Source organism: Culicoides brevitarsis, chromosome 3 (genome assembly GCF_036172545.1).
Source record: "Culicoides brevitarsis isolate CSIRO-B50_1 chromosome 3, AGI_CSIRO_Cbre_v1, whole genome shotgun sequence".
Taxonomy (NCBI): domain Eukaryota; kingdom Metazoa; phylum Arthropoda; class Insecta; order Diptera; family Ceratopogonidae; genus Culicoides; species Culicoides brevitarsis.
This window is the reverse complement of record NC_087087.1, coordinates 23,179,938-23,204,975: the sequence shown is the minus strand read 5'-3', so window position 1 is coordinate 23,204,975 and position 25,038 is coordinate 23,179,938. Positions and strand designations below refer to the sequence as shown.

At 28.3% G+C, this 25,038-nt stretch overlaps 1 protein-coding gene across 1 annotated transcript; it reads right to left on the bottom strand.

Annotated features, from left to right (window-relative positions):
- Positions 1-1,617: 1,617 nt before the first annotated feature.
- Positions 1,618-25,032, bottom strand: LOC134835366 (uncharacterized). The gene is made up of 13 exons (XM_063850243.1): positions 24,948-25,032; positions 17,002-17,178; positions 8,124-8,336; positions 5,487-6,125; positions 5,247-5,426; positions 4,829-5,191; positions 4,502-4,762; positions 3,208-3,568; positions 2,621-2,830; positions 2,186-2,287; positions 1,974-2,117; positions 1,781-1,866; positions 1,618-1,721 (listed from the first exon to the last, which is right to left on the bottom strand). Exons 1-13 carry the CDS (start codon positions 25,030-25,032, stop codon positions 1,618-1,620), a joined length of 2,925 nt encoding a protein of 974 aa, XP_063706313.1.
- Between the last annotated feature and the right edge of the window lie 6 nt (positions 25,033-25,038).

Below are 25,038 nucleotides of genomic sequence, written 5' to 3'. Positions count from 1 at the left end.
CACAGTACATTTTCGAATCTTTTTGGCACTGTTCGTTCGTTTGAGTGCGTTGCCGGAGCCAATATTTCGTTTTTTGAGAATACTTGCGCAGCGGCAATGTTTCCTATGCCGTATTCGTATTATTTAATTTTTGAATGTTACTTTTTTGACGTTTTAATTTTTGTTTTAATTATTTCAAAGTTTTAACTCAAAATTGATGTAAAATTTCACAAAATAAAAATTGGAGGAAAAAAATTAATTTTGGTCAAGTGAGTAAAAAATTCCATTCCGTTTTATTCTTCAAATAATTCATTAATCTGACGTTCATATTTGTGAATTCGTACCAATTCCCGACGACGGACGAAACTTTTCGACAAAGTTTCTTGCATCGCAAACTTTTGGCCTCTATGAGCTTTTTAAGAAAGTCAAAAGGTGCTGAGGGGAGCCAACTTACCATCCAAGAAATTCTAAAAAAAAAAATCCTAAAAATTTTTTTTCGTTCTGTGTGCCCTCCCACAAATTCTTAACTAGCTACAGCCCTGCTTTATCAGTAGTTAATTGCAGTTCTCATTCGAATTGAAAAATTTTTTAACAATGACCTAAAGCGACAAAAACGAAAACACAAATTTTACTAACATAATAATATATTAATGTTTTATTTCTCTTTTTTTCATTAAATTTAACATTACTTTATGTACAAAAGAGATAAATTTACAAAAATTCATATATTTTGTTCTACTGTATTTGCTTAAGTCTACATTAACATAAGATTTCTTGCCCTATCTAGAAAAAAAATCGAAGAAATCATTAAAAGTTTGAAGAAAATACCGAATTGAGCTTATAAAAGTAATTTTTTTTTTCATTTGATAAAAAATGAAAAAAATCCACAAATGTGATAGAACAGAAAAAATATCAAAAAATTGCCGTTAAATGGCACTAAATGCATATAAATTTGATTTTTTCTCTCTAAATTTATCGTATAAACGTGTGTTAGTTTATTTTTTTTTTAATTTTCTTCTAAATCTAAGTTTATAATAATTTTGTTGTGTTTTTTGGAAGTTAGGAGAAAATGTTTCCTTTCTTACAGTCTAAAATAACTAGTTCATGCCTCGCGCCCTTTTTATTACAACTCGCAATAAAAATCATTTTTTTCGCTTTTATTAATGGATTGAGAAACTAAAAAACGTTTTAACTTTTCCCTGTACTGTAGATTTTACAATTTTTATATTTTTTTTCCTTTTTTCGATCCCGATACCTTCCAATGGAGTATCACTATCAAAATTTCGTGCCAAAATTTTCAGTTTCTCTCAATTTTTTTGTAACGTTTTTTTTTTGAGTTTCTTATACATTTATGGACTAAGTACGTTTATGAGCAACCAATAATAAATTACAACTATTTTATACTCTAAGTATTTATCCTATTATTCTTTTCTACATATTGCGTTCATCATTGTAACAAAGTTTAAAGAAATAAATAAATAATTTTTTTAGTAAATTTTTAACTTTTTTTTTAAAGGTTTTACTTAAATTAAGATTTTTTTTTCATAAGAAATAATTTTTTTAAGTTTAGAGAAGAAAAAAATTTAGAAAAATTCATTCTTCAACTTTGATAGTGATCACCATAGAAGGTTTGTGATGTCAATAATGACGTCTGCCACCATTGCTGCTCATCATATTTGGTTCACGGAAGTCACTACGATGGTTGTTCTTGTGGTGATGATGATGATGGCGTTTCTTTTCACCTACAAAAAATTAAAAAAAATTAATATCGATTAAAAAAAAATTAATTTGAAAAATTTACCTTTGACACAAACATCGGAAACCATCATTTCACTTCCATCCCGGACACCGAATTCACGTCCTGCGGGACGAGCATCACGCGACGATCTATCAAAAAATCTGTTTTAGAACAAAATTTGTAGATTCAGACACGTGCCAACACCGTTTTTTGTGAAATTAATGAAAAAAAAAATCAAGAAAATATTTATATGTACCTGTCCAAGTCTCGACTGCGTGCTTCAAGATTGTCTCTTGTGCGGTTAATGTTCGGTTGGTCCATCGTCTCTTTGCGTCGGAGACCGTTATTGTGATTTTTCGATGCTGATTCGTGCAAATTTTCCCACGCCTGACGGTAATATCTGAATATTTTTAAGAGAATTTAATTTTTTTCTGCTCTAAATGACTTTTTTACAGGGGAAATTTTTACCTATTAAGACCGTTTCGTGATTCGGAGCTTGAACTATCGAAGGACGCTACGGTATTGCAATCGGGAGACGCTCTGTGACGGTAATGTTGTGTGGTGCGATTTCTAAAAAGGTAATTCTTAGTTAAGTAATATTCAATTTTTTGAAAATTTTAACTTTTCTATTCCGAATTTCATATTTTTAGAGATTTTTTGGGGGACTTGGTTCAGGTACGTCGAGTAAAAGTAACACAAAAAGTGCGAATATCAAGTGCAAGCAAAAAAAAAACATTAAAAATTCCTTACATTTCGTTAAAATTATTACAATTGCGAGAATTTCGCGCGCAATAAGACTCTAAACTATCGCTACAATGACAAGACGAAGTGCTTGCGCAACTTCTATGGCACGATGAATCCAACGTCTGTTGTTGCCTCCTAACTTCCTCCATGTCTCATAACGATGGATTGCTAAAATAGCCAGCGCGCGACGGATAAAAGCCGCCCGCACGACCAAACGTCGTGCTGCTATGAATGTCCCGTCGACCCAATCGTTGGTCCGGAAATGGCAGTGCGAGAACGGTGTACCAGCGCGAGGGCAATTCGGACGGATGTTTTAGGAAATGTTTGTGACTTGCGAGGTGACTCCGATGATGGATTGATGGCTTTGTACTGTGACATGGTTTTTTTTATTACATACAGGAAAGGATGAGTAGTACGGAGATAGAAAGAGAGAGAGAGAAAGTCTTTTTTTAAAAAAAATATTTCCATCATTTTCAGCTTAACTCTACTTCCTATTAATAAAAAAAATGGGTGCGAAACTACTTTAATTTACTTTACGTGCCATGGACTGCCCTCGCGCATTAAGTCGCTGCCATTACCAGAGATTTTGTGCAAAGAAAGTGACCCACCCACCCCATTTATCAACTAAAAAAAAACTTCGTCGTGGAATGCATAAAAAATAAATCACACAAAAACACTCAATACGGAATAGAAAGTGCAATAAAAAAAACACAAGCATCAAAACAACAAAAAAAAAATCGACATACCTTCGAACTAAAATGACAATTGTTGTGATGACGGCAGCCAGGAAGACGAATCCACCAAAGGCTCCCAAAGCAACAACCGCTCCCAAGTTCAAACGTGCGCTGCCATTGTCCTTTTGGTCGTTTTCAACAGAGAATGGCACATTTACGTTCGGCGCTTGGTCTTGGCGAATGTTGACACTGCTGGCGATCTCGTTGTCTTGCGGATGCGCAGAGTGAATGATGTTTTGGATGTTCTTCGGTGTGGTGTCGTATTTCGGAGCGTTTGAGGATAGTTTTGGTGTTGGCGGTGGCGTGATGAGAGTTGGCTTGGATGTCTTGCGTGGCGGTAAGAGGTCATCGTTGATGATGCCTGACGAGATATCTGAGGTGAGAATTTAAAAAAATAAGTATTAGTTTAAATTTTTAATATGAATATTAAAGAAATTAAAAAATTTTCGAAAAATTTGTTTTGAAATACAAAATTTTAACAATTTTTGGTAATTAATCAAGATTTAATTTTTTTTAGGTACATTGAAGTTTGATTATTTAAAATTAATCTCAGAGTAAATAATTATTTCATAAAAATTAAAAAAAAAATAAATTAAAAAAAATTTTAAATATTTTGGACAAAAAAAATACAATTGAGTCAAAAAAAAAATTAAAAATTTTTTAAAAACTTTAGGCCGTTCCAAATTTTTTTCGATGTTTTTGTCCCAAAACATGTTTTTCAAAATGGCAAAATAAAAAAAAAAGTTTTGAAATACTTTTTCATACAAAATTTCAAAATTTTAACAAATTTGGGTCCTTTTTGAATATTTTAGTAGTTTTTGTGGTATTTACATTGAGATTTCCTGTTAAAAATTTAAACAAAAAAATTTCATGAAAATAACTGTCAAAAATTTTTTTTGAAAATTTTTTTAGAGAAGAAAATTAATGAAATTTAACATTTTTTAATACAAAAATTCTTGAAAATTGAAAATATTTTATAAAATTTTTCATAATTTTAAAAATTATTTCAATTTTGAGAAATTTTTAACTTTTTTTTTTATTTTGCCCCATTGGAAAAATAAAATGGGGCATCGGACTAAAACTATTGAAAATACAAAAAAATGTTTAAATACCTATTTTTAGACAAAAAAAAAATACAATTTTTAATATAAAATTTTTAAATTTTTTTTTTTAAGAAAATTAAAATATTTTTGAAAATGTTTTAATTTTCTTAGAAAAAATTTTCAATTCAAAAATTATTATTTTTTTTTTTTTGAAAAATTTGGGTACGTTTGGACAATTTCAAGTCAAAAAACTTCAAACTTACCTTTATTTGTATTCTTGTTCGTGGTGCCAGTATTGCCGCGCACGACAATTGTAGGTGAGAAAGGTTGTGGCGGTGCAGATGTCGAGATGCTCGAAACACTGATAGTCGATGTGGGCAATCGTGAAGTGGAAACTGTCGTTGGTCTGCGTGACGGTGTCGTGTTTGCCGGTGTCGAAGCCGACGTTGGGCCTCGCGTACGTGTAAATTGTGTAGCCGGTACTGGCGTTGTGGCAATTATTGGAGGTAGTGATGGAGAATCTTCTGTGATTTTTGTTTGTGTTTGTTTAGTGCTTTGAAATTTTAGAAAAAAATTTAAAAAAAACTAACCTCTTATGCATCCACGTAACGGTTCACTCCATTGACCACTGCTGGTACACTTGATAAAACGCGGTCCGTCAATTTTGAAGCCACGAGGACAAATCATCTCAGCACGCGAATTCAACGATGTTCCATTGGGAGTGTAGATTTTGCCATTTTTGTATTGTTCTGGAAGTTTGTCGCATTCAATTGGCTCGCATTTTGGCGGTGGACCGTTCCAACGTTCATCGATGTCGCATGTGAGCATTGCACGACCAACCATTTCGTAGCCTTCTTGACATTTGTAGATGACGGAGCTCAAGTAGTTGGTAGAGGCGTTCACCAAGTCGTAGGATCCATGCGAAATGGAGGCAGGTAAACCACAATCAATGTCTAAAAATTAATAAAATTAAGAAAAAAAAAATTTTAGTTAAGATTTGAGACATACATCTGCAAACGGGAGGGAATTCATCGTAAAATCCAGTTTCCAAGCAAGTACGTTGTTGAGGTCCCGTCAATAAATGTCCCTCATCGCAAGCATAATCGACCGTAGCACCAACATTGAAGCCTTGTGGTGCAATCATTGTCGAGTTTGGCGGTTGTTCAGGACGTCCACAAGCTTTTGGTTCTGCGAAAATAAATAAAACTCGTAATTCAATGCATTTTACATCCCCCAAATATCACTTACGATGTTGACAAATGTAATTCAACTGCATGTTACAATTCGTGTCACTCCATAGCCATCCCTTGGTGCCATCATATCTCGCGCAATCCTCATCTCCGCCAGGCAAATTCCAGAAAGATACGGACACGTCATCGCCATTTATCCATTTCCATGCATTTCGGTCTTTGGCATCGCGAATGGCACCCATCCAGTATTGCGAATTGGTGTCGCTGCGATGTCTGCGCCACAATTCCCAACTAATGAAGCCCTGCAACGCCGGATTGCTTTCGTTGATCAAAGTACCGCCGCGAGACCGACAAAAGTCCATTGCGTTGCGCAAGTTGAGCGGTTGCCGATTGTAGAAAATGTAACATTTGCCGTTGTAGGATGCCGAAGCGCCTGGTGGTTGATCCCGGAATACGGGGCAACGTTCAATGGGTAATGCTTGATCGGTGTAGACGAACGCTTCGCAAATCGATAATGGACTGGGCACTTGGTTTTCGAGGTGAACCGAGACAAAGGCACCTGGCATCGGGGGATTGCAGGGCAAGAAGAGCGGTTGTCCCTCCTCAAGTACTCCGGTGAATTTGTTACAAATTGGATTGGTACCGAGATCGGGACGATTATTGCCAACACGAACAACGATAGTGGCTGGCTTATTTCCTAAATTAATGAGAAAATGAGAAAAAAATCGTTATTATTAAGCAAATTCGTGAAAGAAAGACGTCGTTGTGATTAATTTAACTTCCTCAATATTATTTGTCAGTAAAAGTGACGACGAACATTTTTTCCGATGAAACACTAATTAAATAACTCGTACACGGACAAAAAGAGTTCCGCACTGCTTTAAATTGGCGCAGATAAAATTTGAAATTTCTCACATACGAACGTTTTTGATATCACATCACATTACACAGTGAATGTAGATATTTTGCAATAATTTACCGGTTAATACTCTCGTCTTGTTTGCAATGTGGAAGAGAAGCGAGCGAGAGAAGAAAGGAACACGATTGGTCAGTGAAGCAATTAATGCATTGCACTTTTCGCTTAATTTGCATGAAAATATGGAAAATATTATTAATTTTGCATCATAAATTATTGGTTATAACATGGATTTTTTCTTGCTTTTTTTTCATTGTTATGTTATAGAAACGATTAATAATTCACTGTGATTTAAGATATCGCTGGAAAATTACTTAATAAGTACGTTAGGCGTGAAGAAATGAACGATTTTATGGATCAATACGATTTCCTCGATGATTAGTTTTTAATTGGAGCGCTATTGTCTCGTATACTGTTGGATGATTGGCAGTCAACTTTCTGCCATTAATTATGTCAAAAAGTTATTTGAAAGTTATTTTGGTGTCAAAGGTTTTGATTAATTGAGATTTTTGCGCAAAAAAAAATAATTTTTTATTTATTGTTGCAATTTGATTGAAAATTTTATATTTTCATGTATTTTTTTGTGAACTCTTAAAATTAAATTTTATAAAAAAAATTTAAATTCCTTAAAAAATCAGAAAAATTTATTTCTTTCTAATTTTTTATTAAAATTATTTTGTGGTCCAGTTTTTAATATTAATTTATTTTTTACCCATTTTTAGGTATTTTTTTTTTAAATTAATATTTTAAATTTGATTTAATTAAATTTGATTTAAATTTTTTTTCAAATATTTTTTTTAAATTTTAGTAGGTAAAAAAGTAAAAATTTTTTTTTAAATTAAAAATTTTAAATTTTTTAAAAAATTTAAATTTCTTTATATTTTTTTTTTCAAATATTTTAAATTTCTTAAATTTTAGTTTAAAAAATTTATAGTTTAAAAAAATAAAATTTTTTTTAGCAAGTTTTTCAAATTAAAAATTTATTATTATTTTTTAAAAAATTAAAAATTAAATTTAAATAAATAAATTTTAATAATTTAAAAAAAATTATTTATTTTAATTTAATTTTTAAAATTTATTTTTTTTTTTTTATTAAAAATAATATAATTAATTCATAATAAAATAAATTTAATTTTTTTTTGCTTGGTTCTTTCTTTTTTTAAATGAAATTTTTTAAATTTATTTTAAATAAGCATTAAAAAAAAAAAAAAAAATAAAAATTAACTTTCATTTGTATTTTTAGTAATTTTTAGCTAATAAAATATTAAAATTATTTAATTTTCAGAAAAATCTTGTAAAAAAAATCCTGCAACCGTGACTGTTAACAACACCAAAGTCCATTAAAAACTCATTTGGCAGCCAAAAACTTTCCAAAATTGTTCATTTCAGACTTTTTCGTTTCCAAGTCGTCTCTAAGTCATGCATTCTAAATGCAAATAACGAGCATGAAGCACTTTAAATAAGATCGCATTAAGCTAATTTGTGCCTTTTTCGTCGTAAGTACATTGCAGTGAAAGTTATAAGTATACACTAGAAATATTAAAAATTATTCCACACACAAACAACACACGATAACTGTAAACATTGTAACTATTCCGAAAAAAAAAGTACAACTTCACTCGTTGCATGTTTACACAAATAACGAAAGAAAACCAGATTAATCACAACATAATAAATATTAACAGCTATTATTATATTACTAAGCGTACAAATTGTTTACTTAATAATAATAATTTTTTTTTGTGCTGAAATTACTTAATTTTCACTCAAGCTACTCACCACAACATGATTTGCCGAAATCCAATCGAACTAATTGAACCATGTACGGCTCTAGCAGGTTGACGTACCACCAGGGAACGCGTTCCGGTTTCGTCAGCGAGCACGTTTCGGACGAGTAAAAGGCCGATGTGGATCCGTCAATGGCCTTTTGGGGGATTCCAGTGCCATCGGTGGATATTTGCATGGGTGCTTTTCCAGCGGCGACATTCAAAACTGCAAAAAAAAAGAAAAATAATAATTAATAAAAAAAAAATGGCAAAAGAGAGAGAAATCATTGGAATTCCACAACAAACAAATCGATCAATTTGTAAAACAATTACAAATTACACTTTTTGTAAGTTTTTTACTGTATGTTGCCCTTAATTGCTTTCACACTTTTAACGTCATAAATATTAATTGTTGCTCTTTTTGGTTTTGTTGTGCTTCGAATAATGAATGCGGCGTAATTTTTATGTGTTTTGTAGCATTATCACGTCTTTCACGAGAGAGTTCTGGACGAGAAGAGGTGAAATTATTGACCGAAAAATAAATTAAAAAACGGTTTTCTTTCTCTGAATGATTTGGGTCAAAATTTCACGTGTTTTAATTACTTTACGTGACCCGTTATTGATTGATGTCTCGACCCTTTCCTCATTCCTAGCCTCATTCAAACCAGAAATTCATAAGTTACAACTTTTCCTGAGTCATAAAAAAATAAAAAAAATATTTTTTCCCGTCACAGAAACAAAAAGGTCTTTAATGTGTGTGAACAATAGACAAGAGATGATCATCACATGCTACCTATAATCTAATTAAATAATTCTTCGGAAGACGACAACCAACGAAGAAAAAAAAATAAAAAGTACAATAACAAAACAATGAAGGTGCACTTTCATGACGATACGAAGCAGCGACGTCGAGAAAAGAAGTTAGTCGTAGAAAAAAAAAATACAAAGAAAAGAGAAAGTTTTAAAATTTTAATAAAGTAACGTATATAGAGTTGGAGTTAGAGTCATTTCAAAACGAATCTACATCATCGGAAAGCTATGTGCATGCGGTATGCTGAGAATTTGCCATTTTTATACGATTTTTTTTTATTGTCTGTTCATCTATTTTATTCATCTTGTAGGTACATGCCTCGAAAATGGTAAAATGTTGGTAAACATTTTTTTTCTCGGGAGATAAATATTAACTCGAAATTGTGTTAAGTGGGATTGGGACCCAAAAAAAATCTGTAAAAAAAGATTAATAGCAAAGAGTAATTGAATAAAAGTGAAAATAAGTACCTCGAATTGTCGATAAAAAGAGAGACAATAAAGGCACGTGAACTATTTCCATTTTTATTGTTTTGCGCTGGACATTTATAGTTCAATATTTCGCGATAATTGTCTGCCTTGGGGCAAGACACGTTTTGTTCGGTCCAAGTCAATTCCATTCCAGATGTTGAATGGCTTCTAGAGTTTCTTTTCGAATGCCGACTGAGTTATTTTATGGTTTATTAGTGAGTAAGTGAAATTGGTAAATTGGCTGATTGGTAGAGGGCAATGTCTTGTTTGCGAAAAAAAAAGTTAGATGAAAATAAATAATTAATTTTTATTTTCTTATATTTATATTTTTTTTATTTTGGAGAAGATTTTTCAATTTTATCATGTTTGAGACTTAATATTTTGAGTTAAAAAATTTTAAAAATTCAAAATTATTTTTTAAAAATAAACAAACATTAAAAAATTAAACAAATTATAAAATTACCAAAAATAAATAAAATAAGAAAAATAAAGAAAAATTAATATCGATTAAAAAATTATAATTAAAAACAAAAATTGTTTAATTTAATTTGTAAATTAATAAATATAAAATTATTAAAAAATTATTTAAAAATTGGGAAACTATTTTAAAAATATAATTTGGTGAAAAACTGTTTAATTTAATTTGTAAATTAATTAATGTCTATTTTTTCAAAATTTTTTTAAAAAAAAAAAAAAATTAAAAAATTTTTTGAAATTAAAATTTTTTTGTTAACATTTTAAAATTAATTTTAAATAACAAAAAAATGAAATAAAATATTCTTAAAAGAATTTACTAAAAATTTTGAAAATACATATAATTGAAAAAATAAAAATTGTTTAATTCAATTATAAATTAAATTAAAATAAATTAATAAGTAAAATTATTAAAAATAATTAGGTATTTGAATAAAATTAAAATTAAATTTTTTTTCATATTTTTTTTTGTTTCAATTAAATTTTTATCCATTTTCGAAGTTTTTTAATTTGATTGTATTTTAATGATTAGGTATTTTTTAATTTTTTATTTATTATTTTATAAAATAAAAAAAAAAAATAAAGTTTATTAATTTAAATTTAAAGTTTATAAGTAATGAGGGAAGACTGAAAAAAATTATAAACAACAAAAACGATGTAATTGTCAAATCCACTCATTTATACCATTCATAAATCTTCTTAATGTCACTGTTCATTCTTCCACTGCATTTCACGTTCTTTGCGCCAATTAAATTAAAATGCCGATTGCATCATTTTCACGTAAAATTAACTCATCTAAAGACATTTCTTGACATTTATCCAGAACGTGTGAGCGAAATAAAAAGCGAAAAGAATATTTTACCGGCAGACGACGAACGAAACAAGAACAAGGCCAAGGGCGAATGAGTAAGAAGTTAAGTACAAGTAATTACGGAACGTGTCTTTGTTTTGTTTTTATTCTCATTCTCTCTCCTTCTCTTCACTTGTGCCACAATTTGACCGGATCAATTAGCATCTTTTTCTTACTCGGTCATGCGTTCTCGTTAACAGTTCCATCTTTATTACTCGATGGTTTTTTTTTGTGAGGTGTTAATGAATATTTTTTATTTACGAGCGACCGACTGAGTGAGCAAACAATGTAGAGTAAAGAATTTTAAAGTAAACGCAACAAAATAGGTCAATAACTGTTTGCTGTTTATTTGTTATTTATGTGTGTTCTTGCTCGACGTGTTTTATAAGTGTGTAAAATTAATCCACTTTTAACAACGTGAAACGAAGAAATTACCTCATCTGATAGATTTTTTCTTCATCGACTGCCAAAAATAGAATTTTTCACACTAAAATCCGTGATTAATCATCGTTTTACGGTTAATTTGTCACCGGAAAGTGTTTTTGACCTTTTGTGCTTAGAAAGATCGTGAGAGAGCGATAGAACGCGATCGGCCTCACGATTTCCATTCATTCGCGCTTTGTTCGAAAAAAAGAGTCAATGAGCTCATTTACGATGTTTTATTGATGAGAAATAAATAAAAATAATAAAGAATCTCGAAAAATGACAAAAGGAATGTTTTTAAAGAAAGTCAGATTAAATCCACTTGTTGCCGAGAAATATTTTTATTAACATAATAATGTCGATAAATAATAACTCGTCGTCATCGTCGTCGAAGAGGTTTGGCACAGACCCACTTATGTTTAAAGAAAAAACGTTTAATCTTCGAAAAAACATGCTTTTTTTCGTGTACGACACACAAAAGAAAGAAGAATCACCTGCGCATTTGCTCAAAAAAAAAAAATTTATTAGCAAACGCAGCGAACGACGAAGAAAGACAACACAAGACGGAGAAAGAGAAAAAAATCTCATGTATGCTAAGAATGTTTGTAGAAACATTTCATTTCAAGAATTCACCGTTACTTTCGACAGGTTGTGTTGCTGCTACTCTGGCCGTTTAATCGTATCGCTTTTTTTATTTGCTTTTTATGATAAACCTCCTTGATTGTTTCGTTTTGTGATATCTGCCTCTCTATGTCTTTTTGATTATTCAAGCAGTTTTTTTTTTCTTTAAATTCATTCTTAATTTGGTGTGTGAGTGTTATTCAAATTTTGAGATTTGAGAGAGAGACAAGTACGAAGATTGAAAAGTTTTTTTTGTCGTCCGGCGTTTGATTGAACGATTCTAATCAACTTCTCGATGGGAATCACTAATGAAGCCCACGGTTGTTAACTTTCTTTTTTTTATGATGATTGTCTTTGTTTGTGAGAAAGAAAAAAAAATCCACTTGTCGCATTTGATTTGATTAATAAGGGGCTCTGACCTGTGGGTTAATAAGAATTTCGTAAGGTATCTCTTTAAATTATCTTGAAGAGTTTTTTTTGTACTTTTTATTTATTTAATTTATTTATAAAAGGCTTTTAAAATTTTGATGGATGATTTTTAGTTTTTTTGAGATTAAAATTTTAAAATAATTAAAAAACTTAATTAAAAATTAAAATATATAGCTAAATTTAATTTTTTTTTGAAAAATTTTTATAATAAATATCAAACTAAATTTTTTTTTGTAATTTTTTTTAATAATTTTTATTTTAATTGTAAAATAAAATTAAATGTCAATAAATTTGATTTAAATATATTTTTAAATCAAATATGCAAAATTTAAATAAATAAAAAAATAGGCTAAAAATAAAAATATTTTTTTTTTTTTGCAAAAAAATCTCATAACATATTAAAATTTTAATGAATCTTGGACATTTTGAGGTTTAAATTAAATTAATATAAATAATTTGTCTAATTTAATTTTTAAATATTGAAATTGATTTTTTTTAATTGAAAAAATTTTAAATCAATGTAAAAAAAATTATTTCGAAAAAAATAAGAAATTTTATTTAATAATATTTTTTTTTAAATTTTTTAAATGTTCTTTAATTTTTAATTTAAATTTATTTTAAAATTTTTAATTTATTTAATTTTATTTTAATTTTTATTACCCCTTCCAAATTTTTAAATTTTTTTCCAAAAAAGATAATTTTTGTCTTGTTCGAATCATGTTTTTCTTGAAAATTAAGGTCAGAAACCCTCGTTTTTCTAAAAACACAACAAACTTTCGTGGTGTCTCCGCGGCTTCCGACATTCGAGCACAAACTCATTAACTATTCAAGGTCTAGTTCACACTCTAATTATCAAGCTACAACAACAACAACTTGTTACACAAAAAATATGTGTGCCCTACCGTGATTTCAACTCCCATAACATTCGCAGCACTCGCATTGTAATCAATTAGGTGCGTAATTAACTAAACAACTTTCCTTCTGTTCTCAAAAAGAAATGAATAAAAAAACAACGAGAAGCAAGAAATTATCGTAATAATCATAATAAAAGAAGAAGAGCAACAATAAAAAGCGCGGAACATAATTTTTCTTTTGTTTTTATTTTTTTTATAAAAAAAAAAATTTGCTGCTTGTGGTTTCATCGTGCAAGTTCAGAGCTGCACATGAAATTTTTATTATGATAAGAAGAAGCTAATAGATATTTATTAATATGTCGAGTAAGTGAGTGAAAAGCGCAATTGTTCATGTTTCTCACACCTTTCATTCGATTGTTAACGTTTTTTATTCGCGTGGCGATTAGACTGCGGTTGCGTTCCTCACTTATTTGCTGTTGAAGTCTTTCGTCGAAGCAATTGCATTTCCGAAAAATACAAAAAATTAAAACCAGTTTGCCTTAGTTGACCCAAAAATTCTTCACTAAAATTTCGTTTTCTTCACTCTTTCACTTAAATTTTTACGAATTCCGAAAAAAACGCACGCAGAAATGTGTCACGTTGTTACACGTAGTCGTCTTATCGCCGTCGTCATCGACGTCAATGACTAATAAACTCTCATTTTTTCGTCGTAAATATTTGTTTACACTCGCGAACGGTAAAAAAGGGGACACACAAAAAATTTCGAAAAAAAAAATTGTGTTTCGCAAGCCGAAATTTTTGCGAAAGACATGTGAAATTATTTTTCTAATTTTTTAATTTCTTTGATAATTAGAAGAATAATAATAAAAAAATATGAAAATACTTAGGTATTTAAAAAATATCAATTTAAGGTGATTTGCTAATGAATTTTATCTTTAAATGTTAAGATTTTTCTTCTAAGCTTCAACAATATTTTAAATTAAAAAATCTTTAAAAAATAATTAAAATTAAAATTTCACAAATTTTAAAATTGTTCAAGAAAAATTTCCCAAAATTAATATTTATTATAAAATTTTAAGGTCTTTTTTGAAAATTTATATAAAATGCAAAAAAAATGTTTTGATTAAAAATTTGTTTGAAATTCATTTTTGCAAAAAAAAAATCTACTGATTTTTTTGTACTATAATCTCTTCTTCAAAATATTTATTTCATTTAATTTTTTTTATATTTATTTTTATATTTATTTATTTTTTAGTTTAATTTATGTAATTTTATTTTAAATTAAATATTTTTTTTTTAAATTATAATCAATAATTAAAAAAAAATAAAAAAAATATTTTTTAAATTTAAAATAAAAATTAAATTAAAAATTGAAAATTTAATTATTTTGAGGTTTAAAATATTTTTTTTTTTTTACTAAAAATTTGTTTTAATCAAACTTTAACTTTTATACTATCTCGCGGATATTTTTAGTTTCAAAACATGAATTTTTCATAATGTGTGAATTCACGAAAAAAAAAAATATTTTAACCAAACGACGTCTTTGGGTCATTGTACTGTATTTCATCATAAACGCCATAAACGTGCAACAAACAAGTCAACAACGCAAAAGTTCATGCTGCCAACTCGCGTATAAGGCAAATATTAACACATACACACACGAACAACGAAAAAATTCTGTTAGAGAGAAACTTTCACTAAGTCAACCGCATATTCATGCATCAGTACCTTAACTTGTTGTTTTCTTCTTCTTTTTCGACATCGTCTTTCGCGCGCTGTGTCGTTTGCGGTTCATGTTATTTACCTTAATTTTGTTTCTTTTCGCGTACGTGAACTCACGTTAATTTGAATATGAGGCAAGAAAGACAACGCACGACGACGCGAAAGTGGAATATTCTCCAAAAATATAAATTTTTGTGTGACGAGACCTTTCATTTTCGATTGCGCATTCATTCGAAATTTTTACGAGTTAATTTTTTCGGGTATTGTGGGAGTCTTCTCGCTTTCATTCTTTTGTTTCGTTTTGTGACCTATCTTCTTTTTTTTTCGTAATTGTGCGTGAAGACATGTGCGCCTCGTCTCCTGTAATTGTTTTAATGTTTACGCTTTGCATGTTAATACAAAATATGACAATGTCACGGCAGATGACCGAAAGACGGGAAGATCTTATCGGTAAAGTAATAAATTTTAGACAAAAGGACAATGATGGTCATTATTCTTGACCGACTAACGAATGTGGAGTGTAATTAATGACTTGACAGTCATTGTGTGATGGCATATCGCACACGAGAATCTCGCGATCTTGAATTGTAAATTAATTTTTTTGAAGTATTTTCTTCACACATCTTCTCGTTAACTGTGTTTATGGTCTGAATAGCAATGAATGGTGCTGCGATATTGAGTGGATCTATTGAGCAATCATAATGAGAGTGATGGAAATGGCAGTTAAATTCGATAGAGACGTCAAAATTTGATGGAACTAAATTTTTAGAAGAGGCTTAATCATGAAATTCTTATTTATGAGTTTAAATTTGATCGATTATTGTAATGAGAAATTTAATTCTGAACGATTTTTTTATGAAGAAAGATTATTCTTTTAATTTATTTCAAACTTTTAAAAATTAATTGGAAAAAATTTAAAAATGTTAAAAAATTCATAAAAAATTTAAAAAAAAGTTATAATTTTTTAAACACCTATTTTTTAATTTAAAGAGAAAAATTAAATAAATTTAAATTTAATTTAATAATAAGTTTAAAATAAATTCAAAAAATAAATATAAAAAAATAAATTTTAAATTATTTTTTAAATTTTATTAAAATTTTGAATATTTATTTTATTTTTTATATAATTTTTTAATAAAAAAGTAAATTATTTTTCACAAATAGTAACACAAACAGTAAGCAATTTTTCGAAAATTTTTTTTTTACAAAATAGTTTTTTTTTTCAAAAAAAATTTTATCAAAAAAATATCAAAGTATTTTAAACTTTTTTCTAAATTAAAAAAAAATTACAATTAAAAGTTCGACCAAAAATATTTTTCAGAAAATTAAAATTTTTTTAATTTTTATTTTATTTTAGGAAAAAAAAAGTTTAAAATTTTCTAAAATTTAAAATAAAATAATTTAATAAAAAATAAATTATTAAACAGTCAAAAGTTATTTAAACTGAGTGATTTTATGTAAAGTATTTCAAAATCGAAAAAACCTGAAAAAATATCGTGAGACAAAAAATTTAAAATTAATTTAAAGCCCATTTGAAGCGGCTTTAACTCGATTTATTTTAAAATCAAATTCAAATTCCAGAAAAAAAAACAAATAAAAAGTACAGCAGCTGTTTTCGATCAAGGTAACGAGAGTTCACACAAGTTCACCACTAATTAATGCTCTAACTGTCTTTCGTCTTCGTTGTACGAAACCTGAACTAAAACACCAAAACAAAACAAAATTTTTTAATTCAAAATTCACCGCAGAAAGCTAGCTGATAATACACCGAAACAAATTTTCATTAATTACTTGACCTTTTTTTTCCTCTCTTCTTACAGCAAATCGACGATTTTTCGACGCGCTGCACGATATTGCGAGAATAAATTGCGAAAGAAGAGAAGCAAAGTTGTTTATCCGAAATTGGTCTTGCAGTAACTTTTTTTTTCTTGAATTCAAATTACAATATTTATTGCTGCTCGCGCTGCTGCGGCAACGATTGACGACTATCAGATTCGCTTTCCTAATTCGCAAATGCATGCCAGCGAAGATTATATGGTGAGTTGTTGTTTATTTTGTTTTTGTCTACCTTCTCTGTCATTAAATCATTTTTTTTCTTCATCATCTATGAAAAGTGTAGTGACGACGACGACGAGCGACGTGCAATTCAACAATGAATAAAAAAAATAGTAATCATAATTGCAAAGTGCAACATTTATTTGTGTGAAAGTGAAAACTGCAATTTTTTTTGTTGTACTTACCGCAAAATGGAACACCTTCAGGTACCCAGGAACCGTGATCGCAGACCCTTCGTGAGGGACCCAGCAGCTCGAAGCCCCGTTCGCAGGAATATGAGGCGACGGCTCCGTTATCGAGCGTTTCGTCTGTGAAGGTGACGCTGCTGTGTGCTGGGGCGCCGGGAAAACTACATTTTTGTGCTGCAAAAAAAGAGAAAGGAAAAAAATTTTATTATTTTATAAAAATATTTCGGACGTCAATCGACGAGCATCAGGCATCGAAAGGCACGTAAGTAAATCTTGAATTGAATTGAAAATTTATAAATATGATAATGAAGAAGTAACGCGGAGCATTCCTAACGGTAAATGGATATTTACACAAATGAGACGCTGAAGAAATGGGTTTCTAATTAGCATTTTTTCGATATTTAGATAGCGTCACGTATGGAAGCAACGACAAAATTTATGCATAATCAATGATGTTAACAGATAGGTGTAAAATTTGTTCTTTAGCGGCGTTTATTGGATTAGAAGAGCTTTCTTTTGTAAAGGTGAACGACAGAAAAATGGTAATTTTGGAAGATTTTTCCCGTTTTGAGAGATGTTTTTACTTAAATTTGTATTTAAATGCAACAAAAAGCCGTTTTTGATGAAATATCGTCTACTTAAAAAATATTTTTCAAAACATCTGAAATAAATTTTGTTACAAAAGTCATTAAAAAATAAAATTTGTTCGACATTAAAATCGTTTAAATTAAAATTTGGTAGAAGAAAAATATTTTTTTATTATAAATTATTCTAAAACTAGCGTAAAAAATCATTTTTGTGATATAATCTTCTCTACTGGAACAAATTTTTGATAAAAAGTCAAATATTTAACTTAAATCGATCCAAAAATAAAAATATTTATTCTTAAATTAATGAAATTTTCATTCAAAAGTCAATCAGAAGTCAAAATTAGCAGAAACGACACAAATTGAGACCGATCGACAGTTACTTGTCCCAATAATTTACTTCCAACTCATTTCGAACGAAAGTAAAAATAACCCAGTAACGACAATTTAAGTGCAAAATCACAAAAAAAAACGTAATCTAAATCAATCAAATATAATAAATAATTTCCTACCAAATAACAAAAAAAAAGTAGTAAAGTAGTATTGCAAAAGATACACGAGAAAATACGATTAGAGACAATCTTTGCCGCTCTAGTGCGAAAAATAATAATTTCTGCTGAGAAAGACTCTTGGAAAAAATGTTAAGTTTCGCCCCAGTTATCGCTTTAAATTGTCATCGTCGTTTGCAAAAAAAAAAATGTTTCTTACGAGGCTCGAGCTCGCTCATGCATCAGTGAGTGGATGGCGGTAACATAACAAAAATAATGATAATGCGAAATTTATGCAAAAAAAATTGCATTTTAATAAAAGTGGCACCAATCGATGATTTTTTTAAGGAAAAACGTAACGACTTGAACGCACTTTTATGTTATGTGCATCGAGGGTAATTGACAATAAATTTGCAATTTAAAACGGAACGAGAACATCGTCGTCATTGGACTGTTACCTAATAAAAAGTTAAAGGAAAGAATTTATTAAGGCGACTAAATTTAATTAAATATTTAAAAATTTTAAAAACAGAATTTTAAGAAAAAAAAAAAATTTTTTAGGAAAGAATAAAAAATTCGTAGTTCCGTAGTTTTCACAAAATATTTAAAAAAAAAAAATGAGAGAAAATTTAAGGAAAAAATTTAAAATTTTAATTATTTTTTGTGGGTTTTTTCTTGAAAAATTTTTTAGAATTCATAAAAAATTTTTTTTATAAAAATAATTCTGATCTGAATTTTGATCATTTTTTTTTTCTTTTAACACACATTGATTAATTTTGATAATATTATAAAAATTTATTAAAATAATTTTTAAAAATAATTATAAAAAATTTTTAAAAAAATATAAATATTTTTTTAAGTTTTTAATCAAATTTTTAATGAAAATTCGAGTTTGAATTCCCAAAATATATTTTTTTTTATTTTAATCAACTTTTAAAAAAATTCAATTTCAATATTTTTTATTTTAATCTATATTTAATTTTTTAATTAAAATTGAAAAAAATGAATTCTGTAAATGTATTTTAGGACAAATTTTTATTATTGTCCAATCAAAAATATTTTTTTTTTTGTTAAAGTCGGAGGGAAAAAATACAAAATTTTAAATAATTAAATTGAATCGCCTGAGGAAACCCCAAAAAAATTTTTTTTTCACAACCACATTGCAGGCGATACACATTTTGACCAACATTTTGACCGCCATCCATTCACGCACGCTTGACGGGATTCCACACACATGCAACAAAATGCATGCAATGCAATGCAAAAAAGATACGTTATAAAATAACTGTTTGATTTTGCATTAAAACACATTTGTTTCGTGGAATAGATTGCAACAACTCAACAGCTATGTAATCGCTTGCCATGTTCTATGCGTGGCTGTCGCTCTTCCAGTAAACTATTTAACAACATTATGAACATAAATACGTTTTACTGTAATAAAATAACAATCAAGATCTCTTCTTATTCATTTTTCCTCCTTTTTCTTCTTCTTCTTTGCGCGTCCAAGTGCATTGCAAGTGCTCAGAATCAATGCGGCGATGACCCATATTCGATGACTTTGGTATGTCGGAACCTGTTTTTATGTGAATTTCCGTTTTTTTTTATGTCAAGCTGTTCTTGTTCTTCAAGCAACCGCAAAAAAACACAAAAAAAGAAGGGTTATCAATTATTAATTTCGCATTTTTGTCGGTGATACGAAAAGAAATTAAACGAAAACAAAAAAGTAAAAGAAGAAAGATTTTTGTGTCAAATTTATCAGACCGTAAATGCTCGTATTCTACACGCACAAAAAGAAGCAAGAAGAACTGACATGTTGTTGTACCTTGACTTAGTTTTCGATGTCAAGCCAGTCAGTCGGTAGCAGAAGGGAGGAGCAACGAACTATGAAAAAAAAAATGTTATTGCGGCGTTAATGAAATTCAATGAAAGTAATTACAACTTTTGAAGGGTCAGGCAGTCGGCTGTATCCAATAAAGTACATCTACTTAGCTGCTTAGAATCCAAGCATGAATTTGTGTGATAATGAAAAAAAAAAATATGTGGAAGAAGAAGCAACAACCGTTGTCGGTTATGCACATGTGCAAGTTATAATCATACAGTTGCCGTTTTGCGGTTACTGGTTATTGACAGGAAAAATGCATATCAGTTGTAAGTACATGGTGAACATTATTGTTTGGCATGCATGACTGCTAATCGAATCAATTTATTTCCACTTTTGAACGATATGAACTTGAAAAGGGTTTGATTTTTTGTTAAATTTGATTTTTTAATGAATTTTTTGCTGCTAAACGTTCAAAATTCTAATTGAAATAAAATAAAAATCAGTCAATATAAAAAAAAAATTACGAGTTCTTTAATCCATACTTTATTGGAATGCTGGAGTGATCAATGAGATATTTTGGATTTTAAGATGATATTTTTTTTAAATTTTTTTTTTAATTTGCGATTTTTTTAAATTTTTTTAAGAAAAAATACAAATGTGGTCTAAATTATTAAAAAAATCGATTTCTGAAAATATTTCTCGAAGTTCTACTGTAAAAAAAAATTTCTTTGAGAAAATAATAAAATAAAAATTAGAAAATTTATACAAAACTTTTTTTCAGCTGAGCAACATTCGACAAAAAATTGGAAAAATATGATAAAATCAAAAACTTTTCTTTTCAAACATATTTTTCCGTTTTTCGATGATAGTTTCATGAAAAATGATTTTTTAATGACTTGGGAAGAATTGAAAAAAAAAAGAAAAAAATCTGAATTTAAAAAAAAAATTGAGAATGTTTGCAGAAAAAAAAATCATTAAAATTGAACTTTTGAAAGATATTAAAAATTCGACAAAAAAATTTTAAAATTATTTTTGAAAAAATAAAAAAAAAAATTTGATGAATTTTAAAAAATTAAAATATAAACATTCAAAGCTTTTTTTGGAAAAAATATTTTTGTCTGTATTAATTTTTTCAAACGTCATAAAAATATATTTTCATAATTTTTCAAATTTTTTACACATCAATAGAAAAATATAAAGACATAAAATTTTCTGATTTTTATCTTTTAGCATTATTTTCACTTATTTTTTTGATCAATTTTTGCCCTTTTAACCGAAAATGCAACAATTTATTTAAAGCTTGTCCACAGCAAAATCGGCGAATCTTCAAGTCCAATTTTTTCGTAGAATATGAAAGACTTTCTTGAAAACCCAATATGTTTCTAAAAGTTTAGACTCTCTACTAACGATTTGTGAAAAGATTTTTTTGATCCTACTACCTATTCTGGAAATAATGAAGAAATTAGAAAAAAAGTGAAAAATCGACTTTACCAAAATTTAAGAAAATTTTAAAAATTCTTTGATTTTGTGCTAAAATATACCCAAAAAAGCAAATTTTATCGCTCCAAATGTAATGAATCGATAAATTGGAACGTTATTAAGTAATTACATGTGCGGAGGTGGTCAACAATCCGGAAGCAGGGGTCCTTATTAGGGGAGGAAGCTCGTAAGGCTCTGAAGGCTCGTCTAAGATGATGAGGCTTATCAAAATTTTGAAACAACTGACTTAGCAAATAAATCTATTGTAGAAATCTTATTAAAACAAAAAAAATTAAAACCATCCGGAATTGTTTAAACTATAAGAAATAGGGCTATAAGGCTCTTTGAAACATTTCCATACGAGAAAAATCAATGTGAAAATTGACGATAAAATTTTTGTTGTTTTAAGCTGACCGGAAAAGGTTTCTATGCTCTAAATGTTTGATTAAATGTTGCTTAAGCGTATAATAAAAGAATTTGGACAAAATTGTCAGAAAAAATCACTGCGGGGGGAACAATATATATTGAGGTCTAAAAGAGCCTTACAAGCCTGAAAAACTGCAATAAATGAGTTATTAAATACATAAAAAAGGTACCGTAACGCGAAGTTTGGATGTTTTTTGAAGTCTTTTGGGCCTTTTTTACTATTTTGAACCAATTTTAGTTGAATACATTGCACTTTACGGACTTTTGATAGCTTTGAAGGCTTCCTCAGAGGCATGTTCACATATCCTCCCGTAACTTTGTCATTTGTGAATCTATTGAGCTGAAACTTTGTAAATTATCAGAAAATAATGCTAAGCAACTAATTATGGCAGAAGTTTTGAAAAATTATGCACTTTGAGAATTTTACAGGTTGCGAAATGTTTGGTAAAGCCTATTTTGGACATTTTTTCGATTCAACGCTATAACTTCTTAACAATACATCTGAATGACCAAACTATACCTCAAATTATTTTCTACTTTTAATACACTTTTAACTGTAATAACAACTTTTTTCCTATCTTTAATACTTTTTGTGCTATTAAGTTTTAAAGATTCGCCGATTTTGCTGTGGACAAGCTTTATTTTCCAACAATAATTCAATTCATAGTTCCATTAAAAGCTAATTAAAGACTCAATCGATCGTTTTTTCCAAAACAACAAAAATATTGATTAATAATTTCATCTCATTTCTTTTCATATTATTTCTCTTCATTTATTTGTCTGATCTAAATTCAATCTCAATTTTTTTTGGCACACTTTACAGAAACAAGTCTTCGTTAAACACATGCTCTGTGTGAAAAAATCGAGATAACATAACAGTAAAAACAAAATTTTTGCAGTCATTTAATTCAATTTTGCGATGCATTGAACGCAATGTGTGTGCACAAACAAATATTATTTGCATCTCAACCCAAAACTGTGTCATGTTTGTTGTTGTTGTTATGTTTATGCTTCGAGTTACGAAACAGGTATTTTTTGCGTAAATCGTTGACAATGGAGAAATGTAGAAAAAAAAAGAAAGATTGCAACAGCGATACAAGAATAATTTATAATGAGAGATTATTATTTTTAGAATTGTCAACTAATTAAAAGTGGAGGAAAAAAACGAGCGAATGAACATATGAGAGATAGTGTCATGTTTTGTGGAATCGATGACAAGAACAAGAACAACTGTAACTCGCTTTGCGCACAAGAAAAAGTTGCTTTTACCGTAAACTAAACTACATTTAATGTGTCTAGAGCTTGTTCGACCGCATTGTGTGTGTGTGTGTTGCGAATTAAAAGTGTAATAATTGCAAATTTATTTTTTTCTTCATAAAAGTTCGTCACTTTTGTCCAAAAGAAATCTCTTGATCCTTAAAAAAACCCAAAAATATTTTTCAAAAAATAATTTTTAATGAAAAAAAAAATCTTGTGAATAAAAATTCCTTTCTATTAAAGAATTTTCTTTTCAAGCGCCGCCGTTCCATTTTTTGCATGCAATTTAAAATCGTGTGTAGACAAAAAACAGGAATTCCATTGAATTTGATCAATGCACCATTCAAGATGCATTTATGTTGTAAGTGCATGTGGCTTAGAAAAGCACCGTTTTTGTCCTAAATACGACTGGATGCGATTTTTAAGTGTCTCATTTTTATTTTTCTAATTCCAAAAATTAAAATAATTAAATTTAAAAAAAAAATTAATTTTAAAATAAAAAAAAAAAAATTTTGGAAAATTATAATTTTAATTAAATTAAAAAAATTTTCCATTAAAAATAAAAAAAATCATTTTTTTGATTCTAGGCCATCCATTAATAATAAAATAAATCAACAAACGGTATAAAAAAATAAATAAATAAATTGGAAATCAGTCAATGAGTCAATCGACGAATCCATTAAAACTTAAAAAAATAAAAATAAATAACGAAGAAGAATTTAAAAAAAAAAAAAAAAAAATCGTGTTAATACGTGAATTAATACATAAAATAAAGATTGATCGTACGGTTTTCGTACAAAAGAATAACAAAGCAAAAATTTCACTTTATCCGTTAATAAAATAAATTTTTAATTGAATTTTTCGTTCTTTATTGGTTTCACTGACCCATGAATGTCAAAAGAGAAAAAACCAGTCGAAAAAGGAGGTTCCAGTTACTTTGTAATAATTTATCAAAAAATTGTTTAAAAAAATTTATGCAAAGACACGTAACAAGAGAATGAGGACAACAATTCCATTGCAAGTCAAGTCATGTACGTGAGACGAATTTGCGAAAAAAACAACGAAAAATGAAGAAGTTTTTGAAGTCAAACAAACAAATTTTATGAGAGACGAATTTTTGCATAACATTTTGTAGTTAATGTGTGGCACTAATGGCAGAAGTAATGATGTCGCGCGTTTTATAATAAAGATGAAGACCATAAAGTGTTACGATAAAAAGTGTGTAGAATGACATTTTGAGCGATTATGCATGCAAAATTATGTGCTTTCGATAAGATTTGAGTGTAAAAGATATTTTTAGAAATGATGACGATTCTGGGTCATTTTTATCTGGGTAGGAATGTATGTTCTGGTTTGTTTAATTTTTTCTATGTTTTTCTGATTTGAAATTAATGAAGATGAAAATGAATCATAAAGTTAAAAAAAAATTATAAAAATAAATAAATAAAATAAAAAATAAAATCTTTTAACAGATCTATTTTATTTAAAATTTTTTTATTTAATTAATTTTTTCAATTAATTTTTTTTTTTCAAATAAATAAATAATTTCTTAATAAATAAAAAAAATTAAATAAACTTTAATTTAATTCGATTAAAAATTTCCAGAAAAAAATAAAATTTTTCACGTTTAATTTTTTTTAAGATTCTGATTTTATTTATTTTTTTTAAAACAGGAAAAAATTCCAAAATTTTATTAAACGCTGTTTTAGAGCTAATTTAAATACTTTTTTTTATTTTTATGAAAAATATTTATTTTTAATTTATTTAATAAAATTTTGCACAATTTAAAAAAAAAATAAATAAATTTTTTAATTTTTTTTTAAATTAAAATTAAATTTTTTCAGGACATAAATAAAACGATAAATGTTATCTCAAAAAATTTACCTTTAATAATTTGTGCTAAACTGAGTACTCCAAATAGAATGACTGCCACTGATGACAGCTTAATCTTTTGATGCCTTATAATCATTTTCAA